General features: G+C 32.6%; 4 protein-coding genes across 8 annotated transcripts; all 4 read left to right on the forward strand.

Moving 5' to 3' along the window:
• Positions 1-223: 223 nt before the first annotated feature.
• Positions 224-4788, forward strand: LOC108333584 (uncharacterized). The gene is made up of 11 exons (XM_017569053.2): positions 224-595; positions 929-1044; positions 1639-1751; positions 1831-2027; positions 2532-2813; positions 2902-2960; positions 3078-3114; positions 3235-3306; positions 3424-3574; positions 3856-3999; positions 4082-4788. The coding sequence occupies exons 2-11, from the start codon at positions 936-938 to the stop codon at positions 4478-4480; spliced, it is 1563 nt and encodes a 520-aa protein (XP_017424542.1). The 5' UTR covers positions 224-595; positions 929-935; the 3' UTR covers positions 4481-4788.
• Positions 4789-6205: 1417 nt separating this feature from the next.
• On the forward strand, positions 6206-11090 carry LOC108332472 (uncharacterized). Of its 5 annotated transcripts, XM_017567751.2 has the most exons (11): positions 6206-6481; positions 6617-6813; positions 6898-6958; positions 7189-7237; positions 7949-8003; positions 8095-8182; positions 8434-8552; positions 8919-9044; positions 9193-9280; positions 10307-10461; positions 10747-11090. In XM_017567751.2, exons 1-11 carry the CDS (start codon positions 6277-6279, stop codon positions 10804-10806), a joined length of 1203 nt encoding a protein of 400 aa, XP_017423240.1. In that variant the 5' UTR covers positions 6206-6276; the 3' UTR covers positions 10807-11090. The 5 variants fall into 5 exon arrangements, with proteins under 5 accessions (XP_017423240.1, XP_017423238.1, XP_052726962.1 ...); XM_017567749.2 differs by having other exon boundaries at positions 6617-6958; XM_052871002.1 differs by lacking the exon at positions 10307-10461 and having other exon boundaries at positions 6617-6958; positions 9186-9280.
• Positions 11091-16416: 5326 nt separating this feature from the next.
• On the forward strand, positions 16417-18350 carry LOC108333468 (protein SHORT-ROOT). The gene has a single exon (XM_017568922.2). The coding sequence runs from the start codon at positions 16600-16602 to the stop codon at positions 17956-17958; it is 1359 nt and encodes a 452-aa protein (XP_017424411.1). The 5' UTR covers positions 16417-16599; the 3' UTR covers positions 17959-18350.
• Positions 18351-24191: 5841 nt separating this feature from the next.
• LOC108333322 (60S ribosomal protein L38) lies at positions 24192-25762 on the forward strand. The gene is made up of 3 exons (XM_017568731.2): positions 24192-24352; positions 24912-25095; positions 25455-25762. The coding sequence occupies exons 1-3, from the start codon at positions 24350-24352 to the stop codon at positions 25475-25477; spliced, it is 210 nt and encodes a 69-aa protein (XP_017424220.1). The 5' UTR covers positions 24192-24349; the 3' UTR covers positions 25478-25762.
• The last annotated feature ends 268 nt before the right edge of the window (positions 25763-26030 follow it).

Below are 26030 nucleotides of genomic sequence, written 5' to 3' on the forward strand. Positions count from 1 at the left end.
TTAATGATAATTACAGAAAAAAGTTCTCCAATCTTATCAGTTATTGTTTTACTTTATTCTTTGATTTTTTTATTGAGGAAATTGCTTATTAGGTAATTACTTTTAGAAAAATAATTCTTTTATACATGATCGATGAAGATACCACGAAAAAGTTAACGTGTAAGCTGAAAACTTTAAAAGGGGTGAAAAGAATGATCCATTTGATCCATAAACAATTTGGCTAAAGAAACCAACCCTTCCACGCTCTTATTTTGTTTTTTTTTTGTGTTGAGTATTAGTTAAAGAGAGACATCAAAGATCTCATAGTGTTTCTGTTGATGTTGGATTTGGCTTGTTGCTCCTTTTGAATACCATTTGACTATTCTGAATTCTTTTCATACTTATATATATATATATACACACACACAAGCACTTCTCTGCACCCAAATGTGGCTATTCGAGCAGAAGCTGTTTGTGTTAGAGAAGATTGAGAAGGAAGATTATATGCACTTTTCATGTGCGATGTGCAGTTCTGCCGATAAAAGGATTAGGCAGTGAAACTTCTTGCAGGGTCTTGGAGAGAATTTGCTGCACCTTTTGTAGCTCAGATTATCGAGTAAGTTATTTGGAAATGATCACATGCTCTTCCACAGTCAAAATGTTCTTTCCTTGTACCCAACTCATTCTGTGTCAAAGGAAAACTTTAAAAGGTTCTTAGCAATTACACCACAGAAAACTGCTACAAGTTCACTTCACGTGAAGGATATTGCTTCTTCTGTGTATCTAACATGCATATACATATATTATTACATCATGAACCGTTTTTAGATACTACTTTCCTCTACCTTGGTTGATTCCGTATGTTTTATTTCTGGTTCAGTTACAGAAAAAATGCACAGACTGAATTTAAGGAGAATATGTGAACATTTCTTGGTTCTTGATTTGGCAGGTTAAAGATGGTCAAAATTAACAGCACCAGCACCCTGGTATCTGTTATAGTTGTTGTAGCCTTGATTTTCCCAGAAGTAGCATCACAAGCCCTCTCACCAAGTGATTCTGTTGCAGGTAACATTTGGTTTCATCATAGATTCAATATATTGCTTCAGATTTTTTCAAATTGCCATGCACTTAGGGGTATTCGAGCATATGTTGATCTGAAAAAGATTAGGGATGTATGATGTATGAACTTGTTTATGTTAATCATATGACTGAAAAATCAGTTCCTTGTCAAATCTCATGAATTGCCTAATTGGGTAAGAATTAAATAACGTACACGACTGATTAACGTATGGTGGAAAGCAACAACCGTAAATTGAGGGCATACATTTTAGGGAAAAATCAAATGGAAATCAGTCTCTGTGATACGTACGAATATGATATCCATTAACGTTTTGCACCATTTATTATGTTGTCCTTCAAGCATTAAAAAGCTATTAACAACGTAATTTTAAATAATCTATTATCTAGTATAGAATAAACGTAAAGAATTTGATGGTCCAAAGTGAACGATTATGGTGATCTTGCAGAACATGATATTTAATTTTGTATAGACCAAATTAAGTGACTGATACATATATGGTACAGATTCCACTTGTTTCAAATTTTTGCTATTAGCTGTGTCAGTGACAATAAGAATTATTATGTTTACGCTTGATGCAGATAATGTGTCAGATACCATTAGACAATCGGATAATACCATCAGAGTGGACCCTTTAGATCACTTCGAAAAATACAGAGGAGGGTTTAACATCACCAACAAGCACTATTGGAGTGTAAATCTCTCACCCTTTTTTCATGAATGTGATTTGTAGCATCAAAGATGTTGTTAACACGTCCTTAACAATTTTGCAGTCGGTGATCTTCACTGGAGTATATGGATATGCAATTGGGGTGCTCTTCCTTTTGTGTGGAATTGTGTATGGAAGCATTTTGGCAATAACATTGGTTTGCCAAAGAAATGACAGAAGGGTTAAGAAAGTCTTTCCTTGTAATTACAAGAGTTGTGATCTTTCAATTCCTTTGGCTATATTACTCACTACTTTTGCTATGTAAGTGATTCATCCCTGTCTCTCTAGCCTAAGTAACAATGTTATTTCTGAATAAGAGCTTTTGTGATTTCCTTTTCTTCCAAACCTCAAAGGGTATAAACCAGTCCAAATAACAGTCCTGAAAGGCTTATTTTAAAGGTTTTAAATAGCTACCAATGCAGAAAATGTTGGAGCAGTTGCTGCCGTGAAGACTCCAAAAACTTTGAAATTGACCTTTTTTAAAACTATAGGCAAGAACTATATAGTCTTCCAAATTGAAACGGAATTGTCTTTAGCTTCAATTTTTTACACACTAGTTGGTTATCTAAAACCACAACTTGAACACGATGGACATAGATTCAAAGAAAGGCATGGACTTTGTTAATTAGTACCATAAATTTAGTTTTGAAAGTAATAATGAAAATCACCTCTACAATAACTTGATTACTCATTGGAGATTGGTCGATCACAAACTCCTGGCTTTTCCACAAGTGATGTATGTATACACCGATCTTGTTTTTGCAGAGTTGCAACTGGGCTAGTTCTTGCTGGGAGTGCAAGATTCCATTCTGAAGCTAAGACTGCTGTTAATATTATAATCAAGACAGCGAATGAGGCATCAGAAACAATTCAAAACACAACAGGAGCTTTAAAAGGAATGGAAAGTAACCTTATGGAAGCCAATGTCACTGCTGAGACATCCGTAAATCTTGACTCCACTACTGAGAAACTTGATGATGCATCTGCAAACATTGAAAAGCAAGCCAGAAAGAATAGGCGCCTTATTAACAAGGGCTTGAAACTAGTGTAAGATTCCCCTCTATCTCTCCTATTCCAATGATATGTAAAATGAATAACTCGTTTCGTGGCAATAAGGGAAATCTTTTGATTGCAGTTTTGTAGCTACCACAGTGATTATAAGCATGAACTTGGTTGCTGTAATAGCTCTGACAGGTATTTTCAGTTGTTCTATGTGCTTAACATTAATGACATTAAAATCTGTACATCTTATTTTGATTTTCTACAGATTATACATGATTCTCATAAAACGTTGGAAATTTTTGTGAACAGTTTCTGGAGTACTTCGGTTACGGCGGGCACTATACATGTAAGAAAGCTAAACTGCATTAGCTTGAAGTTATAGAAGCAAGTGTATTCAAGTTTACATGTATCTTGTGTTGCAGATCTAAGATTTTGTTTTATTGTTTTCCTCTTCTTTTTTTCACAGGCTTGTCATATTATGCTGGTTGATGACAGTGGTATGCTGGCTACTCTTTGGGGTCTTTTTCTTCTTAGAAAAGTAAATCCAAGTCCTTTCTGAATTACATAGTTTCAACAGCTTAAATCTTTTTACAGCAATAAATATGTTTATAATGTGGAAGTTTGAGTTAAAATTAAGAGTTCTTCTTTGTTACAGATTTTCTGGTGATGCATGCACAGCTCTTGACAACTTTCAAGAAAATCCCTATAACAACAGCCTAAGCTCACTCCTCCCTTGTGATGAATTGCTCTCTGCAAAATCAGTTCTATCTGATGTTAGTGCGGGGATCTACGACCTTGTTAACAAGGTAACTTTTTGCAAAATCACAATTCACAAACATCACCTCTTCTACACTATGACTGCACACAAATCAACAGAATAGTAGCACAAACTGAACCTTCTAATCATATAAATAAGAGTAAACTTCAACTTGTTCCCTAAAATGACACAACCAATCAATTTGGTAAAAAACAAGTCTAGTTCTTAACATTAACGATTGTTGGTCTATTATTTAAACAACGTTGGTGTTCAATCCAACGTAGCCAGCTGATGAAGGAAGAGTAATGTTCTGGTTTTGGTCATTGCCAGGTGAATGCAAACATATCAGCCATGCAGGCAACATCAGATGTAAATCTTGCTCATGTTTGCAACCCTTTCTCAGCTCCACCAAAGTACTTATACCAGCCAGAGAACTGCCCTGCTAACACTATAAGAATAGGAGACATCCCAAAGGTAATATTGTCTTCATGAGTGTTCTATTTCTGCCCTTAATTACCAGACCAGGATATACTAACACCACCATTTCCCTGTGAAGGCATTGAAACCATTTACTTGTCCGAATGCCATTGATGGAAGCTGTGACAGTTTGTATTATATAACCGGCAGCCAATACACAAGAGTTGAGGCTTACACAAATTCAATTCAGGATGTGCTGAATGTGTATCCTAGTGTGGAACACTTGTTGGAATGCCAACTAGTAACAGAAGCATTCTCTCAAGTCCTTGTCAACCACTGCAAGCCTTTGAAAAAATATGCTGAGATGGTATGGCTAGGAATGCTGTTTCTTGCAGTGATCATGGTGTTGCTGATTGTGCTGTGGACTGTAAAAACTCGTCATGAGCATCGATATAATCTTTCAGATGGTTCTGTGGAGCCTCATTTTGCACCAACCAAAGCCTTGGAATCAGGAACAGTTAAAGAGATTGAGATTTGACAGCATCTGAATTGATCAACAGTGAATTGTTTTATTAAAGATTTGATCCAAAAGAAGTTAGGAACAGGTTAATGGAATGCAAATGCGCAAGCAGCTTCCGATAGAACATTTGTAGCGTGTACATGTACATAGCCAATACACACACAAGTCAAAAGATGAACCAAAGGTGTTGCAATTTGCCTTTTGGTGATATATTTTTCACACGACTTTTGTTTAAAAGAGAATGCACTTTGGGAACAACCCCGAACCAAGCACTCTACCGATGTACAAAAATCATCCAACAATAGATGAATCAATATTTTTGTCCATTTGATTAGGTTTTCAGATCATATAAATATAAGTTCTTGATATGTAATTAGGATGTTTTAAGAATGATAACAAAAATTATAATAATATATTTAATATATAGATATTATAATTATCAATAATACTTTTGGAAGTTTCACGTCGACTAGAGATAACGTCAATTCATAGTTTATAATAGTTTATAAGTGACTGCAAATCTCACTCTACAAGCTGGTTTTGTAAAATTGAGTTAAACTTAAAATTCAGTTATAACAAGTATTAGAGTGATAATTAAAACTTATAGAATTACTATAACATTTTATATAATATAATGACTAATATTCCAGTATCAATATCTAATAGATTAAAAAATATTTTCTTCTTCTTCTAAAATAAAACATAACATATTAGAAACACAATGAGCTTGTGTTTTATTAATGAAAAGAAAATAATTGATCAAGTGAGAAAAGAAAATAAAAAAAATTATTTCAAATTTTTTTCTAATTGTATATTTAGTGGATGAAAATTAGATCTTACTTTTATATTTTCTTCTTATATATCCTAATTTGTTTTGAAATATTCATTTTAGTTATTGTTATTATATCTTTAGAAAATGTAGTTTTAAAGTTCGTATTTGATTATTAAAAGAAGTTAATTTTTGTATTTGTGAATATAAAAAGAAATTAAAATTTAAACTGAAGAAAAATATATATTTATGGCTTATACAGGGTGCAGAAATTATTTTTGAATTGTAAAATTAAGTAATATATTTTTGAAGTATACAATCTAAACAGTGACAAAAATTTATTTTTTTTAATTTAAAATATATTTTTGAATTACACAATTCAAAAATAAAAAAATTAGTTTTAGATTATATAATTCATAATACATTTTTAAATTTTACAATTAAAAAACAGTACAATTCAACGTAAATATTACAAGACTTTTTGCTTTTTGTGAAATTGACATTCTAGAAAACTTTGGGATCATTCAATCTACTAGATTGAATCTAGAGTCCTTCTTATGAGATGGTATTTTTGACATTTCTCATGATATATTTACTTGTAGGAAGAACAAGGAGGTAAAAAAGTAATTAATTTACTGGACAAACAAAATTTGGGCAAGCTTGCAATCTGGTTGAGCCTATGATTTGTAAGTGACAATTACTTTTTGCATTTTCTTGATTTCCACCTTCACCTTAATGGGGTAGGAAAGGTCTAAAATATCTCTCTTAAATTTTGGATCATAAAATTCGGAAATATTTTTCAAATTATATAATCTTTTATATATTTTTCAGTAAAAAAATTATAAATTAATATTTTCTAAATTATACAATTCAAAATATATATTTAAATTTTAAAATTATGTAGTTCGGGATGTATTTTCAAATTATATAACTCAATCGTAATGCTATTCTAGATTCTAAAATGTATTCAAATTTCATAATTAAATATTCCACGAAATTCAACCAAAGAAAGTAATACAGTAGTAGCGACAGAATTGAGCGGAAAATGGACAAGAAAGGCAGTGTTTACGATGAAAATGGTGATCGGTGTTCGTTTCCGGTGAAACTGGGTGATTGTTTAGAAGAACTTGTTAGGTTCAGTTTCAGTTCTCGCTCTCACCATCTCAATCTTTCATCCCAATTCTGCTCCACTCTTCTCAAAGATGACCCAACATACCCATCATCCTCACACTCACAATTACAACCACATGGTACTTACATACAATTCTGTTTTGTGTGTTTTCAGTTGAAGATGTTTTTTTTTATGTGTATCCTCGAATAACCGTCCAAATTCTTGAGTCAAACAGTCAACCCAACATATATGCGTCTTTGGACTCTTTTTGCAGATTCTTTGGAAGGAGTGCCACCGTATCCCTTATACAAGCGTCTGCCTTCAGCTCTGTTGAGGTGTATTGATTCTGGAACGTTTTGTAGGACAGGCAGCAATTTAGCCATGGGCCATGAATTTGAAGATTCTTCCATACAGCAGAAACAACAACAGTGGCAAAAATTGATTCTGGAGAAGGGGTTTGAAATAGGAAACGTAAATAATGCTGTGTTAACTGATCCATTTGTCCACTTTGTTGACTGCATACGCTTGTTTCAGTATATTGTTTTGTTTCCACAGGTTTTGAAGGGTGTTTCCTTTGAACTCCACGTCCAAGAGCCTTTCTTTTCACAGCTAACTGGTATTTGTAGTCTGTACTTTATTTGAATATGATGAAGTTCTATGTAATCAGGTCTGGAAATTATGTGTTCTTGCTGAACCGTGTTGCCGGGTAGAAAATTTATCTATTGCCACTTAAAGGAAGAATAAAAACTGCATCGAAAGTACCTTGATTATCAGAACAGGACATTCTCATTCCTGCTGCAATTTATGTGTACTAAGTCTTATGGAGTATGATTTTATTTCCTGCAGATGGCCTAAAAACAATTGAAGGGAGGTGTGCTAGTGGGAAGTACAATAGGTTCAATTTATTTACTTTTAATTAAAAATATGTTCTTAAATATGCACAACCGTAATCTTATTTCAATTTTTCACCATCCAGTCACATTTCCTCCACTATAAAAGAGTGGCATACTACCATGCATGTGATTCAAATTGAGTTAGTCCTAGACCAATTAAATGATGTGGTCTGAATTTTTGGAACTGAGTCTTCTAGATGTAAAATACATATGAAAGTAGTATTGGGTAATCAATTGGAGGCAAAGTCAACCAACTGAACAAACAGCTGGGTTATTTGTGAATTTTCATGTCAAGAACAGAATTCGAAAGGGTTTGTGGCTTCAATTAGTATGGGCTGAATTCTTTAAGATTTGGTTGTGAAGACGTGAGATGTTTGATTCTTCCTTTGGCCACATAACCCATCCCTTATCTAGGTGCTAGTCCTTCCAATATAACAAAAGAAAAATGGAATCAAATGCCTTTCTCACCTGTCTAGAGAGCAAAATTATGTGATATTTTCATATTTTCTAAGTTCTATCAAAATAAGCTGCATAACAAAGTCCAGAAATGCATTTAATACGATACTATATCATAGTCCCTGAGCCATATCATATGGACTGTCCTTGGATATTATCTCTGTTAATATTTTTCTACCAATCTACTATGAGCTATAGAAGGCCATTTTACTTTTAATTTTTTCATTTATCGTTCTAACTCCTAATTTGGTTTCTAGGATTAAATCAGGAAATCTGATTCTCTTTAACAAGTCTGTGGTTTTCGAAGTTCAGGTACTGCTTTGTGTTGTTAATAATTTGCTTTATTCTGTAATGGTTTTTGTTTGCATTTCTCTCTTAACTGCATTAATGCTTTGCTGTGTAGGGAGTAAGACGGTATCCAACATTCTTTGCCATGTTAGAGGCAGAAAGCCTTGGAAAAGTTCTTCCAGGAGTTGAAAGTGGGGAAGAAGGTACTGCATATCCTTCTTATAGACAAAGAAGGGGAATCGGATTGTGTATCTACTAGACAAATAGCCATTGTAAGAGTTATTCAATTCCAAATGAACAAACTAAGTACCTCAAAGTGGTTATTTGTTCTCAAAATTGTGTTTATAATCCTGAAAGTTTTTAAGATGAAAGAAACACCATTTAATCTGTCTTAGCTTAATCAATTCCAGACTTATATGGATTCTTCCAGAATAACACTTGGATAGCATTACAGGTGTAAAAGTCTACCGGAGGTTCTACACAGAGGAGCAGGAACATGAAAATGGTGTTCTTGCAATCATTGTTTCAAAATTCACCCCTCAACCATACGATTCTTTGGCTAGCTTATTCTGTGTGGGCTCAATTTCCTTTGATACCATATTAACTTTTCTGTTATTTGATTTGAAAACCATCTATAACTCTAAAAAGGCTGATTCCACTTTGAGTATACATGATTAATTATTGGTTTGATGTTGTCTTTGATTTGCGAAAGTTCAATACTAAACCTATGATCATAGTATTTATTTCATATGCAGAATAACAATGGTTAACTTAGTCATCAGTAATTATTCACTGATCTGTTGCATAAGAGGGACAGAACCCGTACCATAACTGCTGATGCATTCATACTTACATGTGTTCATGGCATTACTCAAGTTTTCTCGTATAGAAATTCTTTAGTATAGTTTCTGACTATTGTATTGTCCTACTTTTGTATAGGGATTAAGCTATGAAGGTGTTCAAGGCCTTCTAGGTCTGATGCAGACCACAGGGACAATTTCTGATGCATTACCTCCGCCAATATCAACTCTATTAGCCTCTTTTAATTTTCCCTGCAATCCAAATGTAAGAACCTTAAGAACAACTGCTCCACATTAATAACGACTGCTAAGATTCTGGAGAACTTTTCACTGTTTTTGCTATAATAATTTTTTTTGGTCGGATGATGCTATTAGTCAAATTATATATGCCCACTTATATGACCAGTATTCAGGAAAATGGCTTGACTCATGGAGCTCGTGCGTTGGCCAAGCATGCTTGTAGGAGTATCGGTAGTTATTGGGGTTCTCTAAATGGAAACGGTAAGGATTCTTTTTCTTTAAAATGAAATATTTTAGATATATGTTTGTAATTTCCTTTTGATTTTGATGCCTTGGTTGTCTATGTTTGTTGGCTCATGGAATCTGTTTCCCATAGAAGAATTTGATAAGGTTTAAAAGTGGAACTTAATGGAATTACAGAGTACACACAATTTTGGTAGATGAACTTTCCAACCAGCCTTATCCAAGGCTCTTCTCTGAGAAAACAATTCTCAGTTCTGATTACCAGAACAACAAAATGAGCATGAAACAGTGTTAATCATGTTGGGAAAACTCCCCAACCAAAGGAATGATAATAGGAACACATTCACAATGAAAAGAAAATGATATACACAACATTGGTTCGACATCTGTTGCCTATGACTCTTTAAGCACTCCAGTAAAGTATCCGCTATCTCAAGGAGATTGTAAGTTTTTTGTGAAACTTGAAAACCTTTTCATTTCACAAGAGACTCTCCACTTAAGTGACCTCTCATACTTGTGGATTCCTCACTCTTCTCTTGAATTCGAATGCATTAATTCTTCACTAGACCACCTACTCTTCACATTCCCAAGACCCTTGAAAAGTCACATCTCTTGTACTAGGAGCCTTGAATGAATTTCATAATCGAACAACTTAACCGTAATCCTTCTTTATTTCTAACAAAACATAATTCACATTGTCAAAAAGAGAAACAAAACATACTTTCTGTAACTACACCACATACAATTAAATAACTCCTACATAATTGTCCTACTATACTATTTCCCTACGGCTACCCTACATAACTACGCCACATTCAATTAGTTAACTACAACAATATCCGTGTTTTGAGCTTTCTCTTGGCATGATCCAAAACCAGGCAGACATCTAGACTTTGGGCTCAAACAAAATTTGTCTGAAGATTTTATCCGAGTTAGCTTCACTATGTTTGCTGGAATGGTTAATGAACGTATTAATAGTGTGCACTGCTTTCACATAACTTGATCATGTTTTCACTGGTCCTGTCTTTTTCAATGTTCTTCTAGATTCTAATAAAAATAGGCTTGCAAAGGATGCCATTAACCGCTTAATATCACATTGTTGTTGGCTGAATGTGCATACTGTCCCACCGCATGGAGTTGTCTTTGAAATAAGGGTTGCCGATGGATATGGTGCCCGCTGGAATGAAGATGGAAGTAAGGTGTGTGGATACCCACTAAGTTTTGGTATTTATCTGCTTCCATTACTGGTTAATGCATGGTATACCGTCCTATCTTGTCTCGTAACTTAAAGTATGAAAAATATGTTCAACCTTCATTTTGATGTAACTACTGTTAGACTCATCTAATATTCAATGGCTGGGAGTAAGGTTAAACCTGGAGAGAAAAGTTTGTACTTTTCAACTTGCAGGGTTCATTTTTAGCAAGCACTTGTCAATTTAAAATAAATTCTTAACCTACTTCTTTTCAATGTTTTTTATTTTCAGTTTATCGGATTTTTAGAGCCTTACATGCAAGATGGTCACTCAAAGGGATGGAAGCACTAGTTATGCTAGCTAGACCACAGCAACTGCAGCTTTGTAATTGAACGTCACAACTTTTCCTTTTTTATCGTTTGATGGAGCTGTGTTATGGTACAGTATTTGTTTTTTATCTCTTGACTGTAGCTAACACTCTAGCCTATATCTGAGAGTAATCTACTTAAGGAGACTTCTGTATATAGATAGAGGGTGGAGTCAGTATAAATGCTACTTGTTTCATCTTGTACTTTCCAGAAGAAGTGTCCGTTTAGCCCAACTTGATCATTAAAATATGCTGACAAGTTCCATAATGACTCCTTTTTATTGGGTCCGTAAGCTCCTTTTTATCTTTATCCATATGACTTCTAGTAGTTTTGGGTCCTTGACATTGCCATATTGGGGCTTCATGGTCGGTTTTATATCTTGTGTCTTTTATTCCTTTTCTTGTCGGCGTTTACATGAGCACATGTTGTGAAACATTTAAAACAACGAAAGCCATCATTTCACTAAGTAGAGGTGGCTAAATAGATTAATTTTCATTAAGCTCCACCAAAATAAAAAAATTTACAACCCCCCTCTAAAAAACAGAATATTAGTGGTGTTTGTTTATTACACAGCACCTTTGATTTCCAATTAACTATTTTTCTGGGAATGGGATTCTTGGAATAAGATTTTAGATGAAATTTATAAATTGTATTTGACCATCATTCAACTTTCTTAGTAATTATATATTTACCGCTAATTTCTTTGAGAAAGTTCAGTAAAGGTGGGAAATTATATTTCCTTATTCATACATTGGCATTGCCAAGGATTGTTCTATTTTTAAGTAGTACATGAACTGTGCTTGAAAATAATTGGTGCTCGTTGTGGTGGCAATTACTAAGGTATATTTGTTTTTACGTTGAAAGTGTTAAATCATTAGTTCATCCCAATCTATCAAGACACTAAATGAGACCATGGCCTATGTTTGAAGCATTGGCATAACACAACAGCTGGAACTTATCAATGTGTTGTTCCAAACCTATCACAATCATTACCTTTAACTCTGCCATGGCTCACATCCATTCTATCCGTCTCATTGTCCTTCCACTCCAGTGAATTACAGTTATACACGAGACACCACCTTCTGTTTCCTGCTTATGGTTGTCATGCCTACAACTCTGCATAGGGTTGCACGGTTGTTGTAGAACAACTTGGGAGGTAACTAGGTTGTAGTTGTCTCTCTTTGTTTGCATGTATTTATGTATATTTGCGTGTCTAACAAAGCATGTTAGTGTGAGGTAAGTTAAACTGTCTCTAGTACTCTAGCTCCATGCATATAGACATCTGAATGAGGCATGAAATCGATGTCTTCTATTCTAAAATTATTACACTTTAGTGTCCTATTTGGTCAAGTTTAAATGGAGATTCTAGGAAATAATAAAAAAGAAACAAAATAAAACAAAAGTATAATATACAACGTTCTAGTGAAATTAGAAAACGTTGGACTTTAAGGTAATTCTTGTGTAGGAAGAATCCATAGGAAAATAAAATTAGATTTGGAGACATATCCCATTCTTGGATGTATCGATCAATGTGTGCGAGAAGTTAGTGGAGGCATGTAACGTCAGCCTCCTCAAAGTGCTGCCTCCATCTGCCAAATTTTGAAACAAATCATGTGACTCCAAGTTTCCATCAGCTTATGTAAATTATTGCTTGCATATGAAGCTAGAAGAGTATGATAAGATATATCAAAGGCGTGATTGATAAGAGTTATTTTCAAAAATATTTCTTTCTTTATATTAGTTCTGTAAGGAAGCACATGGATCGCTGCAAATTAATAGGGCATAAAAGATGAGTTTTGGGTGATCAAAATATTTATTCATGGAATATAAAGGACTAATCTTTTTGGAATTCCGACATTTATTTACAAAATGATAAGAATTTCAAGATTGAATCTTTGATCACATGCTAAAGTCTTGATTTATGAAAACAACTTGTCGGGGGTGATCTTATCTGCATAATTTACCTTAGAAGATTTATTTCAACTTACTTTGTAGATCACAATTGAATCACATGGATGATCATCACTTTTTCATCCATAGTTAATCTTGTCGGCTGGCAAGCATTTAGAAAATTGTATGAGATCAACTGTTGCATAAGATCTTCAAAGAATGTGCAGTTAGTTAATGACAGTTGATGAACATGAAATACATTTTGAGAAAAAAGTTTTCATGCAGATGCAAAAATTTTCTGTTAATTTGTTTGTCCCTTGTTCTGTCCCTAGAATTAAAGACGCACATTTACTGATAACAATATTGATTAACTGATAGCTTTTGGTGAGAAACAATTTCCAGACCCTTGAATTAGCTAATCATTTTGTTAGAGATGTGAGAATAATTAAGTTTAATTAGTCTAAGATTAAATAGTGGATGACGAAATTATATCATCAATATTACGTACAAAACTGGAATTTGAGAAGGTTAAGTTGAAAAATCATGTCAGAAAGTATGGTCCTTTACAAACTTGTGACATAACTTTATATCTTGTGGAATGTGATGAATAAGGCGACACATGTAGTGGACAAGGAAAAGTTGGAAAATCATGGACCACCATCAATAGGATCGCCCATAAACCTTTTTAACAAAGTTAAATAATTATTAAGAAAGGGATGAGCCTATGGCAAAGACATTTTCTCCAATGATTAGATGGAATGCTGGTAGCAAGAGCTTTTCTCAACCTTGTCTTCTTGCCTAATCATTGGTGGGGAATAACTTCCATTTGATACCATTTTATTTTCAGCTATTGTTAATTGCAACTTAATGTAAACACGCAAGGATGCTAAACTTCCTTATTAATTATACATATATCAAACATCTTTAAGTACTGTAGTTTCATTTTTTACATTTGTTAATCATCCATCTCTAAATATCAGCTCTCAACTATACTGTCTCTAAAACAGTTAAATTCTATAAGTAATTTTTAAGTATTAAGCATCCATTATTTTAGTCCCCATGCTAATGTATTTTGAGAAAGTTTAGGGACTCATTGAACAAGAACTTATTGTTTCGGTCTGAGGGATCGAGGTTAATTTTGCTTCTTCAAATGGTCTCCAATCTCAAAGTTTAAGTCAAAGTTTTTTTTCCCATCTACTTTAATTATTGTTACTTGCAGAAAGTGCTCTAATACTAAAGTTAGTATTGTATGCAATTAATGGAACCAACTACCTAAATACCATAAACCTATATTTATAGATTTTGGGATGAGTTTCTGATTAGTATTAGCTAAATTACAGTTCAAACTATAATGGTCTAACTTATAATTAATGTAATTGTTTTTAGCATTAACTCTGTTTTTAATCTGACCGATCTGTTGATCAACCGACTCATATGAGACTGTATTTTGGTTAATTGTCCGGTTCTTGACTGAGTGGATGGTCATACTGTACGGTCATATTATACACTTATTTATGTATGACTAATGCAATTTTTTTAAACTGTAGAAACCAGAAGAGAGGTCAATAAAATTTTGTAAACTGTAGAAACTACTTAATTAAAACACTTCAAAAGAGAGGTCAATAATTTCAGATTGAAACTGACGGTTATTGTGTGTTACAATTACTTTTTACAAGAGTTTTTTAAAACAGGTTATCATTTTTCCTAGAAAATCGTTTATCTTGTAAAGCTTAATAATTCTATTGTATGTCTCCTAAGGTTTACAGTTCAAGCTTTTGAAAAGTATCTAAGTTCAGTACATAAAGAAACAACACATGCCCTCTTGTCTGTCTTTTGGATTTTGATATTTAGTAAAAGGTTATGCAGAAAAAATTATGCAGAGATAACTTATTTGGTGTTCTAGCCAGTAGAATTAAGAGGATCAAAAGATGACAACATGCCTTAATCGGAAGCATTGATCATGGATGACAACATACATGAATTGGAAGCATATTTTCTTGACTAATTTTTTATGCATGCAATAATTTAATTTCCTAAACCTGAACTTTACAAGGTGACATATACCCTCAAGATTCAAATCAAAGCAGGAGGAAGGTCATCATCAGGCATCTCTGTCGTTATCATCATCTTCTTATGCATAATTTTGTTAATTAGTAAGCAATTGACAATACATATATATAAGAACATATATGTACTCATGCTTGTGGGAAAAAATTGAAAAGAAAACTTAATAGTTTTTCTTAAAAAAGAGATTAATACGAAGTCAACAGAGTTTAAAATATCTAACAACATGAAGTAGCATAATAAAATGTTATGTAGTATTTATCTATATCCTTTATCATCATGTATTTGTTTGCATTCAGTAAAGAAATATGTTGTTTGTTATTTTTCTTTTAGAATGATCTGATTGCCTTATCGAGTGATTGAGGATTCCTAACCCACATATTTTATATGTTGGAATTTATGTTCTATCCCTTCCAAAGCAACTTGTGGGATTAAAGTACACATTATACCATCACAATGAATTGATGGGTTCCTTTCTTCTGCCAAGTAGATCTTCCTTATATGAATTAATTCCTATGCATGTCACACAATATATATATTACTATATATTTCATTAATTTATGCAAATTGCTTGTAGATTTGTGATTATTTTAATACATTTCTTTTATTATTGCCTTAAGTTAATTTCTCTCATGCTGTCTCCATTAATAGATATACTCAACTCATTTAATCAGTAGAATTAATTATCATCAGGTGGAATTAATAGCGATCAATAGCAGCAAGCTATGTCAGTATTGTCACTCACAGATAATTTCTGTTTTGTTTTTCCTTTCTAATCTGCAAAATGATTTTAACATTATCTGCACAACTCTACAATACAAAACTATGGTGATCGTTTATGACTTCACCCATCAAACAAATGGAATTAACATATATAATTAAAATTATAAATATACTCACTGTATTTTAATTTTTTCATATAATCGATGATTCATTAGTTTCAATCTTAAGCTTCTTTCCTTAATTTTGTTCAAAGAAGATTTAAGATAAGTATTCTATAATGTTTGGTGACTTCATATAGTTATACTTAATTAATATCTCCTTGTTTTAGAAATGTATGTAATTTTCTTACTTTAGATTCATAAAAAAAATGCCTAAATAAAATAACAAAAATAGGCACTTTTTCAAACGGTCAATTAAACTGCCACATATTATATAAAAACTTAAAATAAAATAAGTTTATTTTCAATCAAACTAAAGGGCTTAAAATGTTTTTTCCTTATAAATATTTCATGTTCTCTAAAAAATTTCTCAATTATTCAAGCATCAATCTTTGTAATTAACATCATCATTATTTAATAGAAAACCTAAAAACATCTAATAACAAGAAAAAAGAACAAATAAAAAAATATTAAGCTAAAATAAAATTAATATCAAATATAATAATGGGGATTAAATATAAGAAGATATATATTTAACCACATCGTAAAAATAATGACAGCTGCTGAAAGTCAAAAAAGAAAAAAACAGGTGCCACATGTATTATTGAAATTATTTTCCAAAGAATATGTAGATAGAAAAATCCTCTGACCCAGGTAACAACCACATAGTCCTTGTACTTGAAGAACATATATACTAAGTATATGAGTTATTTATATATAGAGAAGGAAAGTGATTAAAATAGATGAGGAAGTTGTGACAAGGACCCTGTATATAATTTCCAAATCACGGTTTTGTGTTGGCCATTTGAACACAAAAGAGATTGGAATTAGCTTCTCTTCGACCTTTTCAGTTCAAAGGGCCTTTCAATAATCAAACAACTTGAAGGAGTAGTCCATTGTTGTCCACAATCGATTCTTTCCCAGAAAAGTTACACATCAATATGCACTTAAGTCCTTACACTACAACTCCAAAGAAGCCATCACCACGCTCCGACAGCCACCACCACCACAACAACCACCACCACCACCACCATAGCAACAACATTGTTGATGAAGCTGCAGCGTTAGATAACAACAACATGCATCGGAGCAACCAGAGCCACACATCCACAAGTCGTTCTTCGGACTCCAGTGAGCCGAATGAAGATGGCAAATGGGCACCTAAGCTTCTGAGAGAGTGTGCAAAAGCAATATCAGAGAGAGACTCGACGAAAACGCACCATCTTTTGTGGATGCTTAACGAGCTTGCTTCGCCCTACGGTGACTGCGATCAAAAGCTCGCGTCTTACTTCTTGCAAGCCTTGTTCTGCAGAGCCACCGAGTCCGGCGAGAGATGCTACAAGACGCTCTCCTCCGTGGCGGAGAAGAACCACTCGTTCGATTCCGCGAGGAGGTTGATTCTCAAGTTTCAAGAGGTGAGCCCTTGGACCACGTTCGGACACGTGGCCTCCAACGGGGCCATCTTGGAGGCCTTGGAGGGAGAGCCCAAACTCCACATCATCGATCTCAGCAACACGCTTTGCACGCAGTGGCCTACTTTGTTGGAGGCTTTGGCCACGCGAAACGACGAAACGCCGCACCTGAAACTCACCGTGGTGGCGCTTGCGGGGTCGGTGATGAAGGAGGTTGGTCAACGGATGGAGAAGTTCGCGAGGCTTATGGGCGTGCCCTTTGAATTCAACGTGATCAGTGGCCTGAGGGATCTCACAAAAGAAGGCCTGGGCGTTCAGGAGGGCGAAGCCATCGCCGTGAACTGCGTCGGGGCGTTGAGAAGAGTGGAGGTTGAAGAGAGGGAAAACTTGATTCGCGTTTTCAAGTCTCTCGGTCCTAAAGTGGTGACCGTTGTGGAAGAAGAAGCCGATTTTTGTAGCTCCAGGGAGGATTTCGTGAAGTGCTTCGAGGAGTGTCTGAAGTTCTACTCTCTCTACTTCGAGATGCTGGAGGAGAGTTTTCCCCCGACCAGCAACGAGAGGTTGATGTTGGAGAGGGAGTGTTCGAGAAGCATAGTTAGGGTTTTGGCATGCTGTGGTGGTGGTGGTGGTGATGACATAGAAGACGAGGGAGAAGAGTTTGACTGTTGTGAGAGGAGGGAGAGAGGAACACAGTGGTGTGAGAGGCTGAGGAATGCATTTTCGCCGGTTGGTTTCAGCGATGATGTGGTCGATGATGTTAAAGCATTGCTGAAGAGATACCAACCAGGTTGGTCACTTGTAGTGTCTCAGGGTGATGATCATCTCTCAGGGATTTACTTGACATGGAAGGAGGAACCAGTGGTCTGGGCTTCAGCATGGAAACCCTAGAATATCATATCATATCATATCATATGAATGAATGAATGTATCTCACTGTATCTATCTATGATTATTATATATACATATATATCTGTGTTTTGTAAGCATTACTATATATAGCTATGAACGTAGCTAGGTAGAGAAAAGCTGGTTAAAAAGCAAGGGATTGAAGAGAAAGACAGTGGAAAATAAGATGCATGATTTCTGAGGATATATAGCAATAGGAAGTGGAGTTTATAGCAATGGATTTTTCTTTTAACTTTGTCTTGTGATTCTTGCATGCTTTGTAATCTTTCTGGTGTCGAAAAGGGGAAGCTTTTTTGCTTGGGAGTTTGTGTTGTTAGACTTTACACTTTTGCTAGAATGAAGTTGAATTCATTGCTTGGTTGTTCTTGTTTGAAGGTGTTTGAACTTTGTGCTCTTTTTATGAATTCTATGCCATGCCATGCTTATTCCTTCTCCTTTTTCTTTCAGTGTCCACTGCTACGCCATGTCAGATATATCTCAATAATGCTCTCTGCACAAATTATTTTTCTCAAATTCAATATACAGAGAGAAAGAAAAATGAATGTTCTTCAGAGATTCTGTCCATGGAACTTATTGGTGTTCATATCTATAAGTACAATAATACTAATGGAAAATCCATATGTAGCTTATTTAGTATATATACATATTCTAAAGTCACATATAATGCCATAACCACATCAATTTCTTTTCAGTTTCACACTCATATTATAGATACTATATATGGCTTACAAAAATTAACATATGTTTCCTATTTTTAGTGGATCTGCACAATTTTTTAATGGCAAAATAGGGAATGTATAATTTTCAACCAAAGTGTTGATGTAGTTAACCTTGAAATCAGTATAACTTAGCAAAAGGTTTGTTTGGAAAAACTATTTAGGAAAAAAACCAAGTTTATCTATACATTAAAATTAATTTAGATACTATTTAAATAAACTATATTTGAAATTCTATATCTTTATAAATAAGTTAATTTTAACTTATGCAAATTTTATATCCTTTTGTAAATTATTTAAATTTTATTTCCCAACAAGTTTTGTTAATATGGGTACAAATTAAAATTATTTTTCTATTTACATTAAAATATAAAGAAAAAATAGTAGAGAGTTTACAAATCTTTTTATCTTTGTATCCAAAATAGACTCGGTTTTTATTTCCATTTTCAAGTAATACACCGTTTAATGAGTAAATGAAAACTCTTATTTCTTTGCATTTCTTCTTATTAAAACTTAAAAAAAATCATTTATTAAGCTTATAGATTAATTACTTGTATATTATGTAACTTTTATCTCACAAAAATTAACTATGATGTATCATTCTACAAGAAAACTCCAGAGAAATTGATACATCGTAATGAAAATATAATACATTTATTATTATATAATTTCTATAAAGTTAATTAGTATTATATAATAATTTAATTCTCATGAGACAAATATTTTATTAAGAAAACTATTTCTAGACCTATTTTCCATCATTTAATTTTATTTCTTGTTAATTAAGATGATAAAAATATGATGATATCAACATGTGTAATAGATTATATATGTAATCTTGCCTACACACGATCTTTTGTCATAAAAGTTACTTCTCTTATATGTATGTGGAATCTTTAACTTACACATACTAGTATATTATAAAGTAGAAATGATGAAAAGGAACAAAATACAAAAAAACAATGACTATTTTTTTGAAAAAAAAAACATTTTTATTTTATTTTTAATGCATAAATATTAAAAGAATGTCTGCTACTTAAAATTTTCATATGGGAATTAGGAATCTTAAGAATATGTGATTCTTTGAAATTGCTAATTGGTTGGTAAACTTTTGTAAATGTTTATATGATTTTTCTAAAAAGTATAAAGTAATATGCATTATTATTCAAAATTTTAAACTCTTTATCGTATTAAATACTTTGGTAAAAATAATATAATACGTTTTAGAGTATACTTTTATTTTAACTCAAAAAAGTTATATACTACCTCTTATAAAAACTTACGTTATGGAAAAATTGAACCAAAATCATTCTTGAGAAATGGATATTTATTGAGAATTTTAATTTTGTAAAATCTAAATTAGACATAATTTAAAAAAAAACTATAAAATTATTGAAAGGGTCCTATTACACTTTACAAATGTCTTATATATGAGAATTTGCATTATTACTTTTCACTTAAGACCATTAATATATACCAAAACATCACGTTCAGTAACTGGTCAACATGTCAAATTAGATAGGATCAATTTGACAAAGTAATCCATGCAATTACATTTTTGAAAAGTCAAACTTAATTAAGACAATTAGTTCAGGTAAAGGACATAATTAACTTTTGTTATTATTGTTTTACAATTAATTAATTTTGATCTTTATTAATTATATTAATATTAATTATTAATTAAGATAAAACTTGATTTTTTTTGTCCTGAGCAAAAATAGTACTTACATTTTCTTCTCCGATGGAATTACCTTGGACGAAATTTTTTTTAAGTGCAATAATTTTTCTCTATATTATAATTTAGTTTACCAACTCAAGTTTTAGGGGAATTTAAAAAAAAGGTTAAAAATCAAACAAATCCCTAACACGGTTTCCATTTTTTAAACGAATCATTATAATCTCATCGAATAATTTCACACTTATATCATTATAAGTTATTTAATATGTCCATAAGTATAATTACAAATGATTTCAACCTTTAAAATTATGAAAATATATCATTAATCTAAATATGACTCATCACTTAATAATATTATTATTCTAAAGGCTTTAAAATGATTTGAAGAAGGACCTGATAAAATGAGTTATGTATTAAGAGATATAATATTATTTTTAATGCAAAATTTAAAGTTAGGTTCCGACCATCACTAATGATGAATATAATATACCAATTTCAACAAAAATCTTAATTTTTTTTTTTCTGATATGTTAGTCATTTCTACTCCTTACATAACTTTTCAACCCATATTTTTAATGCTTTATACAATTAAAATATCTTAATTTTTTTATAAAGGTGAATTAAATTTAAAGTCAATAGCATATGATAGTAGACATATAGATTCCATGAGAAGATAAAATGATGAATGTATCCTTGTTGAGGCTTTAGGTTTAAAGAAGCAAGTTGGTGAAAAGAGAGAAATGCATGAGTTAAGTGGGAAACAAGGAATCGTACATGTGCCATAATTTTCAAAAGTTATGAAGCTCTCTACATTTTCTTCTTTTTCTCCATGGCCCACTCTCATGCAGAAAAAGCAAGAAGATTTAAGAGAAAGTTGAGAGATTATAGAAATATAATAATGATTTGATGATAAAAGGGTGTTTAGAAATGGGAGGTAGAATGAAAAAGAAAAAGAGGGGACCCATGAGAGGGTGATTTGATTTGAATAGCATATTTGCTTTAATCACTGAGCACTTGCCATACCTGCTTTTTAGTTTCTATAGCCCAACATTCAGTAGTGGCAAGCAACTTTTTGGATTTAGATTGGACTTGTTGGTACTATTAGTACTCTTTTATACGTTACTTGCTTATCACACCCTCACAATAACATTCATTCTTGGTTTCTCTCTCTCGTACTCATGCATATATACATGCACAACAATGCAAACTCTGCATAAATACACTACATGCATGACAACCAACATAACCTTCTTTTCCATTCTTCTCACCAATTGCAACCCTATTATATATTCCTTGCTTCCTCGGATCGAATGCTCTGTTACAAAAACAACCCTAAACACTTACATCCACTGTTCAAACAGTATACATCAAAGGAATATGCAGATCATCCAGGGAAAAGGAAATAGTAAATATGTCGCTGCATATATAACCCTCTTTATTCCCTTTTTCCAAACTTGATTACTACTACTCATGCTCCGTTTCAGACACTCGTTTGCCATATATTATGATTCATGGTCCATCCTAACATATTCTTGATTAAGTCTTCCTTTTTATTAATCCATCAATTAAGTGTGTTGAAAGAATTTTAGCATCGATTCCAAAGCCTTGATTTAAATTGTTTTTGTATAAGAGTTAAAAAGTGGATTTCGTCTCATTCCAAAACATTAATTAACTTTTATAAATATTTTAAATTATAAATTGATTTTAAAATATTTTACATTAATTATTTAATTTTTATTATTTGCAATTTAATACAAATTTAAGATCCAATTCAATTATCTTAATGGATTGGCTCAACTTAATTTGGGTTTAGTCCAACTTAACTTTGACTCAACTTGGGTCCTATCAACCTGATTTCAATTCAACCTAATGTGGAATTATGCTAAAAGTGGCTTCAACTCAACCAAATGTAGGTTTGACTCAACTCCGTCCGAAGTGGGTCAAATTAACTCATTCTTATGTAGGTACACTCTACTCAACCTAATAGGAACACAACTCTACTCAATTCGACATGGGTCTAATTTGACTATGGTCGAGATGAGTCAGACTCAACTTAGTTCATGGTGAGTCCAACTCGACTCAACCTAAGTTAAACTCGACTTAACTTCCTTAAAGTGAGCCTCACTTAACTTGACCTAATGAAAATATGACTCTACACAACACAATGTGGGTCTAACACAACTCTGTTATATGTGGACCTAACTTGAATCAACTTGACATGATAGAGACCCAATCTTAACCTGAGGTAGGCCCAAATCAACTCTGCTTGAAATGTGTCTGATTCAATTGAACCTGAGGTGGACTTGACATTAGTCCAACTTTACTTGATTAGGCTCGAGTGGATACTCAACTCGATTCAAGTTGTGTTCAACTCAATTCGATCCTATGTGAATTTGACTTGACTTACCTTTCTTTCTATAGTTGACTTTACTTGATTTTTTTTAAGACTTAACTTAGACTTTATCCAATGTATACTCAAGATTATGTGACCTTATCAACATCAACTTAACCTAAATACAAATTGGCTTATGTCTAACATCAATAACCTACTTTAGTTGAACCTAAAACAACTCTATCTATTTTAATCTTTGACATATTTATATAGAATAATCCATAAATTATCCCATCCTCGTTTTAACCCTATAAACTTATTCTTATGTGAGTTTTCTAGACTTATTAGTTTTTACATTTAATTATTATAATATTTTAATTTACAAGAATTTTTCATGTTAATTACATCATATCAAATTACTAATAAATATCTACTCATACATTTACATATCATGTCTTCAACATTAGTCAAAAGTATTTTATCTACGTATTCATATTATAAATTTTATAATTTATTATTGATTTAGCAAAACAAAATTAGACTAAATAAAATTTGAGTTTTTCTTTAATCTAGATAAATGTGAAAAGATATACATAAATTTGCTGTTCAAACTATTTTTATTATATTAAAAAATTGTTTTTCTCACCGACAGAACTTTAACAACAATTCAAAACTTTCTCTTGCCGAAGTGCGTGTACTAAAAAAAAGCTTAAAAAAAGTTTTGCATAGTTAGAGATATGTATCATTCATTGTATACAATAAGGAAAGCCTAAATTAATCTTATCACAAACATGCGATTGCTAAATTTTGACACACCTTTTACTTTGACTAATCGACTTTCATGGGCCAGTGCATGGAAAATTATTATTTTCTATCAACACTTTAATATTTATACATAATTTTTTTTTACAAAAAAATAATTAATCACAAACAAAAAGTGAGTGGCTTCCGATTTATTGGACAAATTGCTTGGTGAAATAATAAAAGTCAAATGAGGTCACTTTTTTTGTTAATTGAAAATAATCAACACATTTCTAGCCAAATTTTAAGGTCTACTTTAATGTAAGATCACTCTATAAACATTAAGTCCATGTGTAGATATTTTGGGGGCTAAAAAGTAAGATTATAATATTTATTATCGGTTTTAAAATTAATAGTCTTGACTTTAAACTGTAAAATTATTTATAAACATTTTACCTTTAAACTGTAAATTATAATATAAAATTATTTATAAAAATGTTACGTTTATAAAAAACTTAGCATAAAATAATTACATTAAAATAATAGCATCTTATGTTATTAAATAACTACAAATCTACAGGATTAAATAAATACTTAGTATGATTAGTGGTAGGATAATTGATTTTATTTTATAAATAGGTCCGAAATAACTATTTGGGCCACAATTTAGAATCCATTAACAACAGTTAAACGGGCCATATACTTTTGGGCTAATCCGTGAGGCTCATTTTAGTGAAGGATACGAGTGTCATTTAATCAATGCTTCTGGGGAAATAGGTATGGAAAATTTTAACCTAGGGTTTGATTTATAAACCCTAAAGGGGTGGATCCTGAAGCTCTAGTGCGAGAGCAAAGTCGACGGGCCAAGATCGAGGCTTCGAGGAGGAAATCGCAGCGAATTTCATTATGGTAATTATTTTCTATTCTGATTAGCTTCTCCAATTCTTCCAGCATTGTGCAGTATCCTCTCTGTGATCGATTTGCATTTTACGAAGTAAAAACAGAGGCTTTTACATTCTCCTCTTTCAATTTCTTATTAACGATCAGCCAACGCCCATCTTGGATTTAGTATAGTACAAACTCTAGTATATATGTAAAATTTTGATTATGTAGCTGAAACAATTTTTTACAGTACAGGTAAAGCCATTTTGCTTGTGTAATTCTTTCAGCAGCAGAGATTAGAACAATTAGAGATGTCCTTTAATTTGTAAACTGTTTGATTTGGATTGCATCTCCATTGTAAATAATACACATCTCAGAAGCTTGAGTCTTTAATTGAGTCAGATGACAATGTGATCCATGTAGATGACTAAAATAGTTGTATAAAGCCTTGTTATTGTTTTGTTTAATTGTGATGTTTTTTCAAAGTATTGTGGATTTTACTATCATTGTTCGGTTATTGCCTCTATGGTTTTCTATTGTATTTTGGTAGTTGATGCTGACGTGTGGTGCTTGGTGTTTTGTGCAGCCGAAGCAGATTCATGAGATTAAAGACTTCCTCCTCACTGCGAGGAGGAAGGATGCACGCTCTGTGAAAATCAAGAGGAGCAAAGATGTGGTAAAGTTCAAGGTTCGCTGCTCCAAGTACCTGTACACCCTCTGTGTGTTTGACTCTGAGAAGGCTGATAAGTTGAAGCAATCACTTCCTCCAGGTTCGTTACTCAACTATTTCTGCTGATATTTTTTATGCTTCTATAGTGCTGCATGTTAGTATGTGTATATGGAAACTTTAGGTAGGAGAAGTAGGTAAAAGGTATATTTCTGTTTTGGCTTTAATTGGAGTGGTTCTTCAAGTGGGAAAACTACGGTATAAAATTGTATTATGGCCAAGAAAATGAAACAAGTTGCATTGCAAATCGCCACTGGGTCTTGTTTTTTTTCTTAATTTTGGATGAAGTGCTTTGTTTAAGTGTTGATTTTACATGTATATGGGTCTTGTTTTTTTTCTTAATTTTGGATGAAGTGCTTTGTTTAAGTGTTGATTTTATATGTATATGATTTACCTTTGCAGGTTTGAGTGTGCAAGATGTGTGATTCTGGCTGGTGTTGATGAAGATCAGGTTTTGTTTTGGATTTTGGGGATTCATAGTTAGTAAAACGGCTTATTTTTATTTTCTTTTTGCTGTTCCTTTTGGGATCATATGTTTAAGACAGATCCAATTATGTGGCTAGTTGATTACACCTTTTTAATTTGACGTCAAAACTTTGAGTCGTTTCTGCATACTGGTTTTTGGCTGAACTGTGGTGTAGAATAGTATCCAACTATCTATCTAATCCTTATCTACAGATCTATAGATAAAAAAACCATATTTTGGTCAATATCTAATGCTAACTTCACCTCATTCTGAAACAGTAGTTATCTGCAAGAAAATTAATAATAGAAATATTAAGGGAATGTAATAGGATTTCTGGAATAAACTTTTCAGAATGAATATAATACTTTCTGTGATAAGTTTTTTAGAATGATTTTTTTCAGAAATAACTTTTCAGAAATATACCCTGGAATGAGCTTTCCGAAACTTTTATTTTTTCTGTGGTGGCAGTGGGTGGCGTGGTACAGATATGAAGGATATTTTAATGTATTTGT

This window comes from Vigna angularis, chromosome 11 (assembly GCF_016808095.1).
Source record: "Vigna angularis cultivar LongXiaoDou No.4 chromosome 11, ASM1680809v1, whole genome shotgun sequence".
NCBI lineage: Eukaryota > Viridiplantae > Streptophyta > Magnoliopsida > Fabales > Fabaceae > Vigna > Vigna angularis.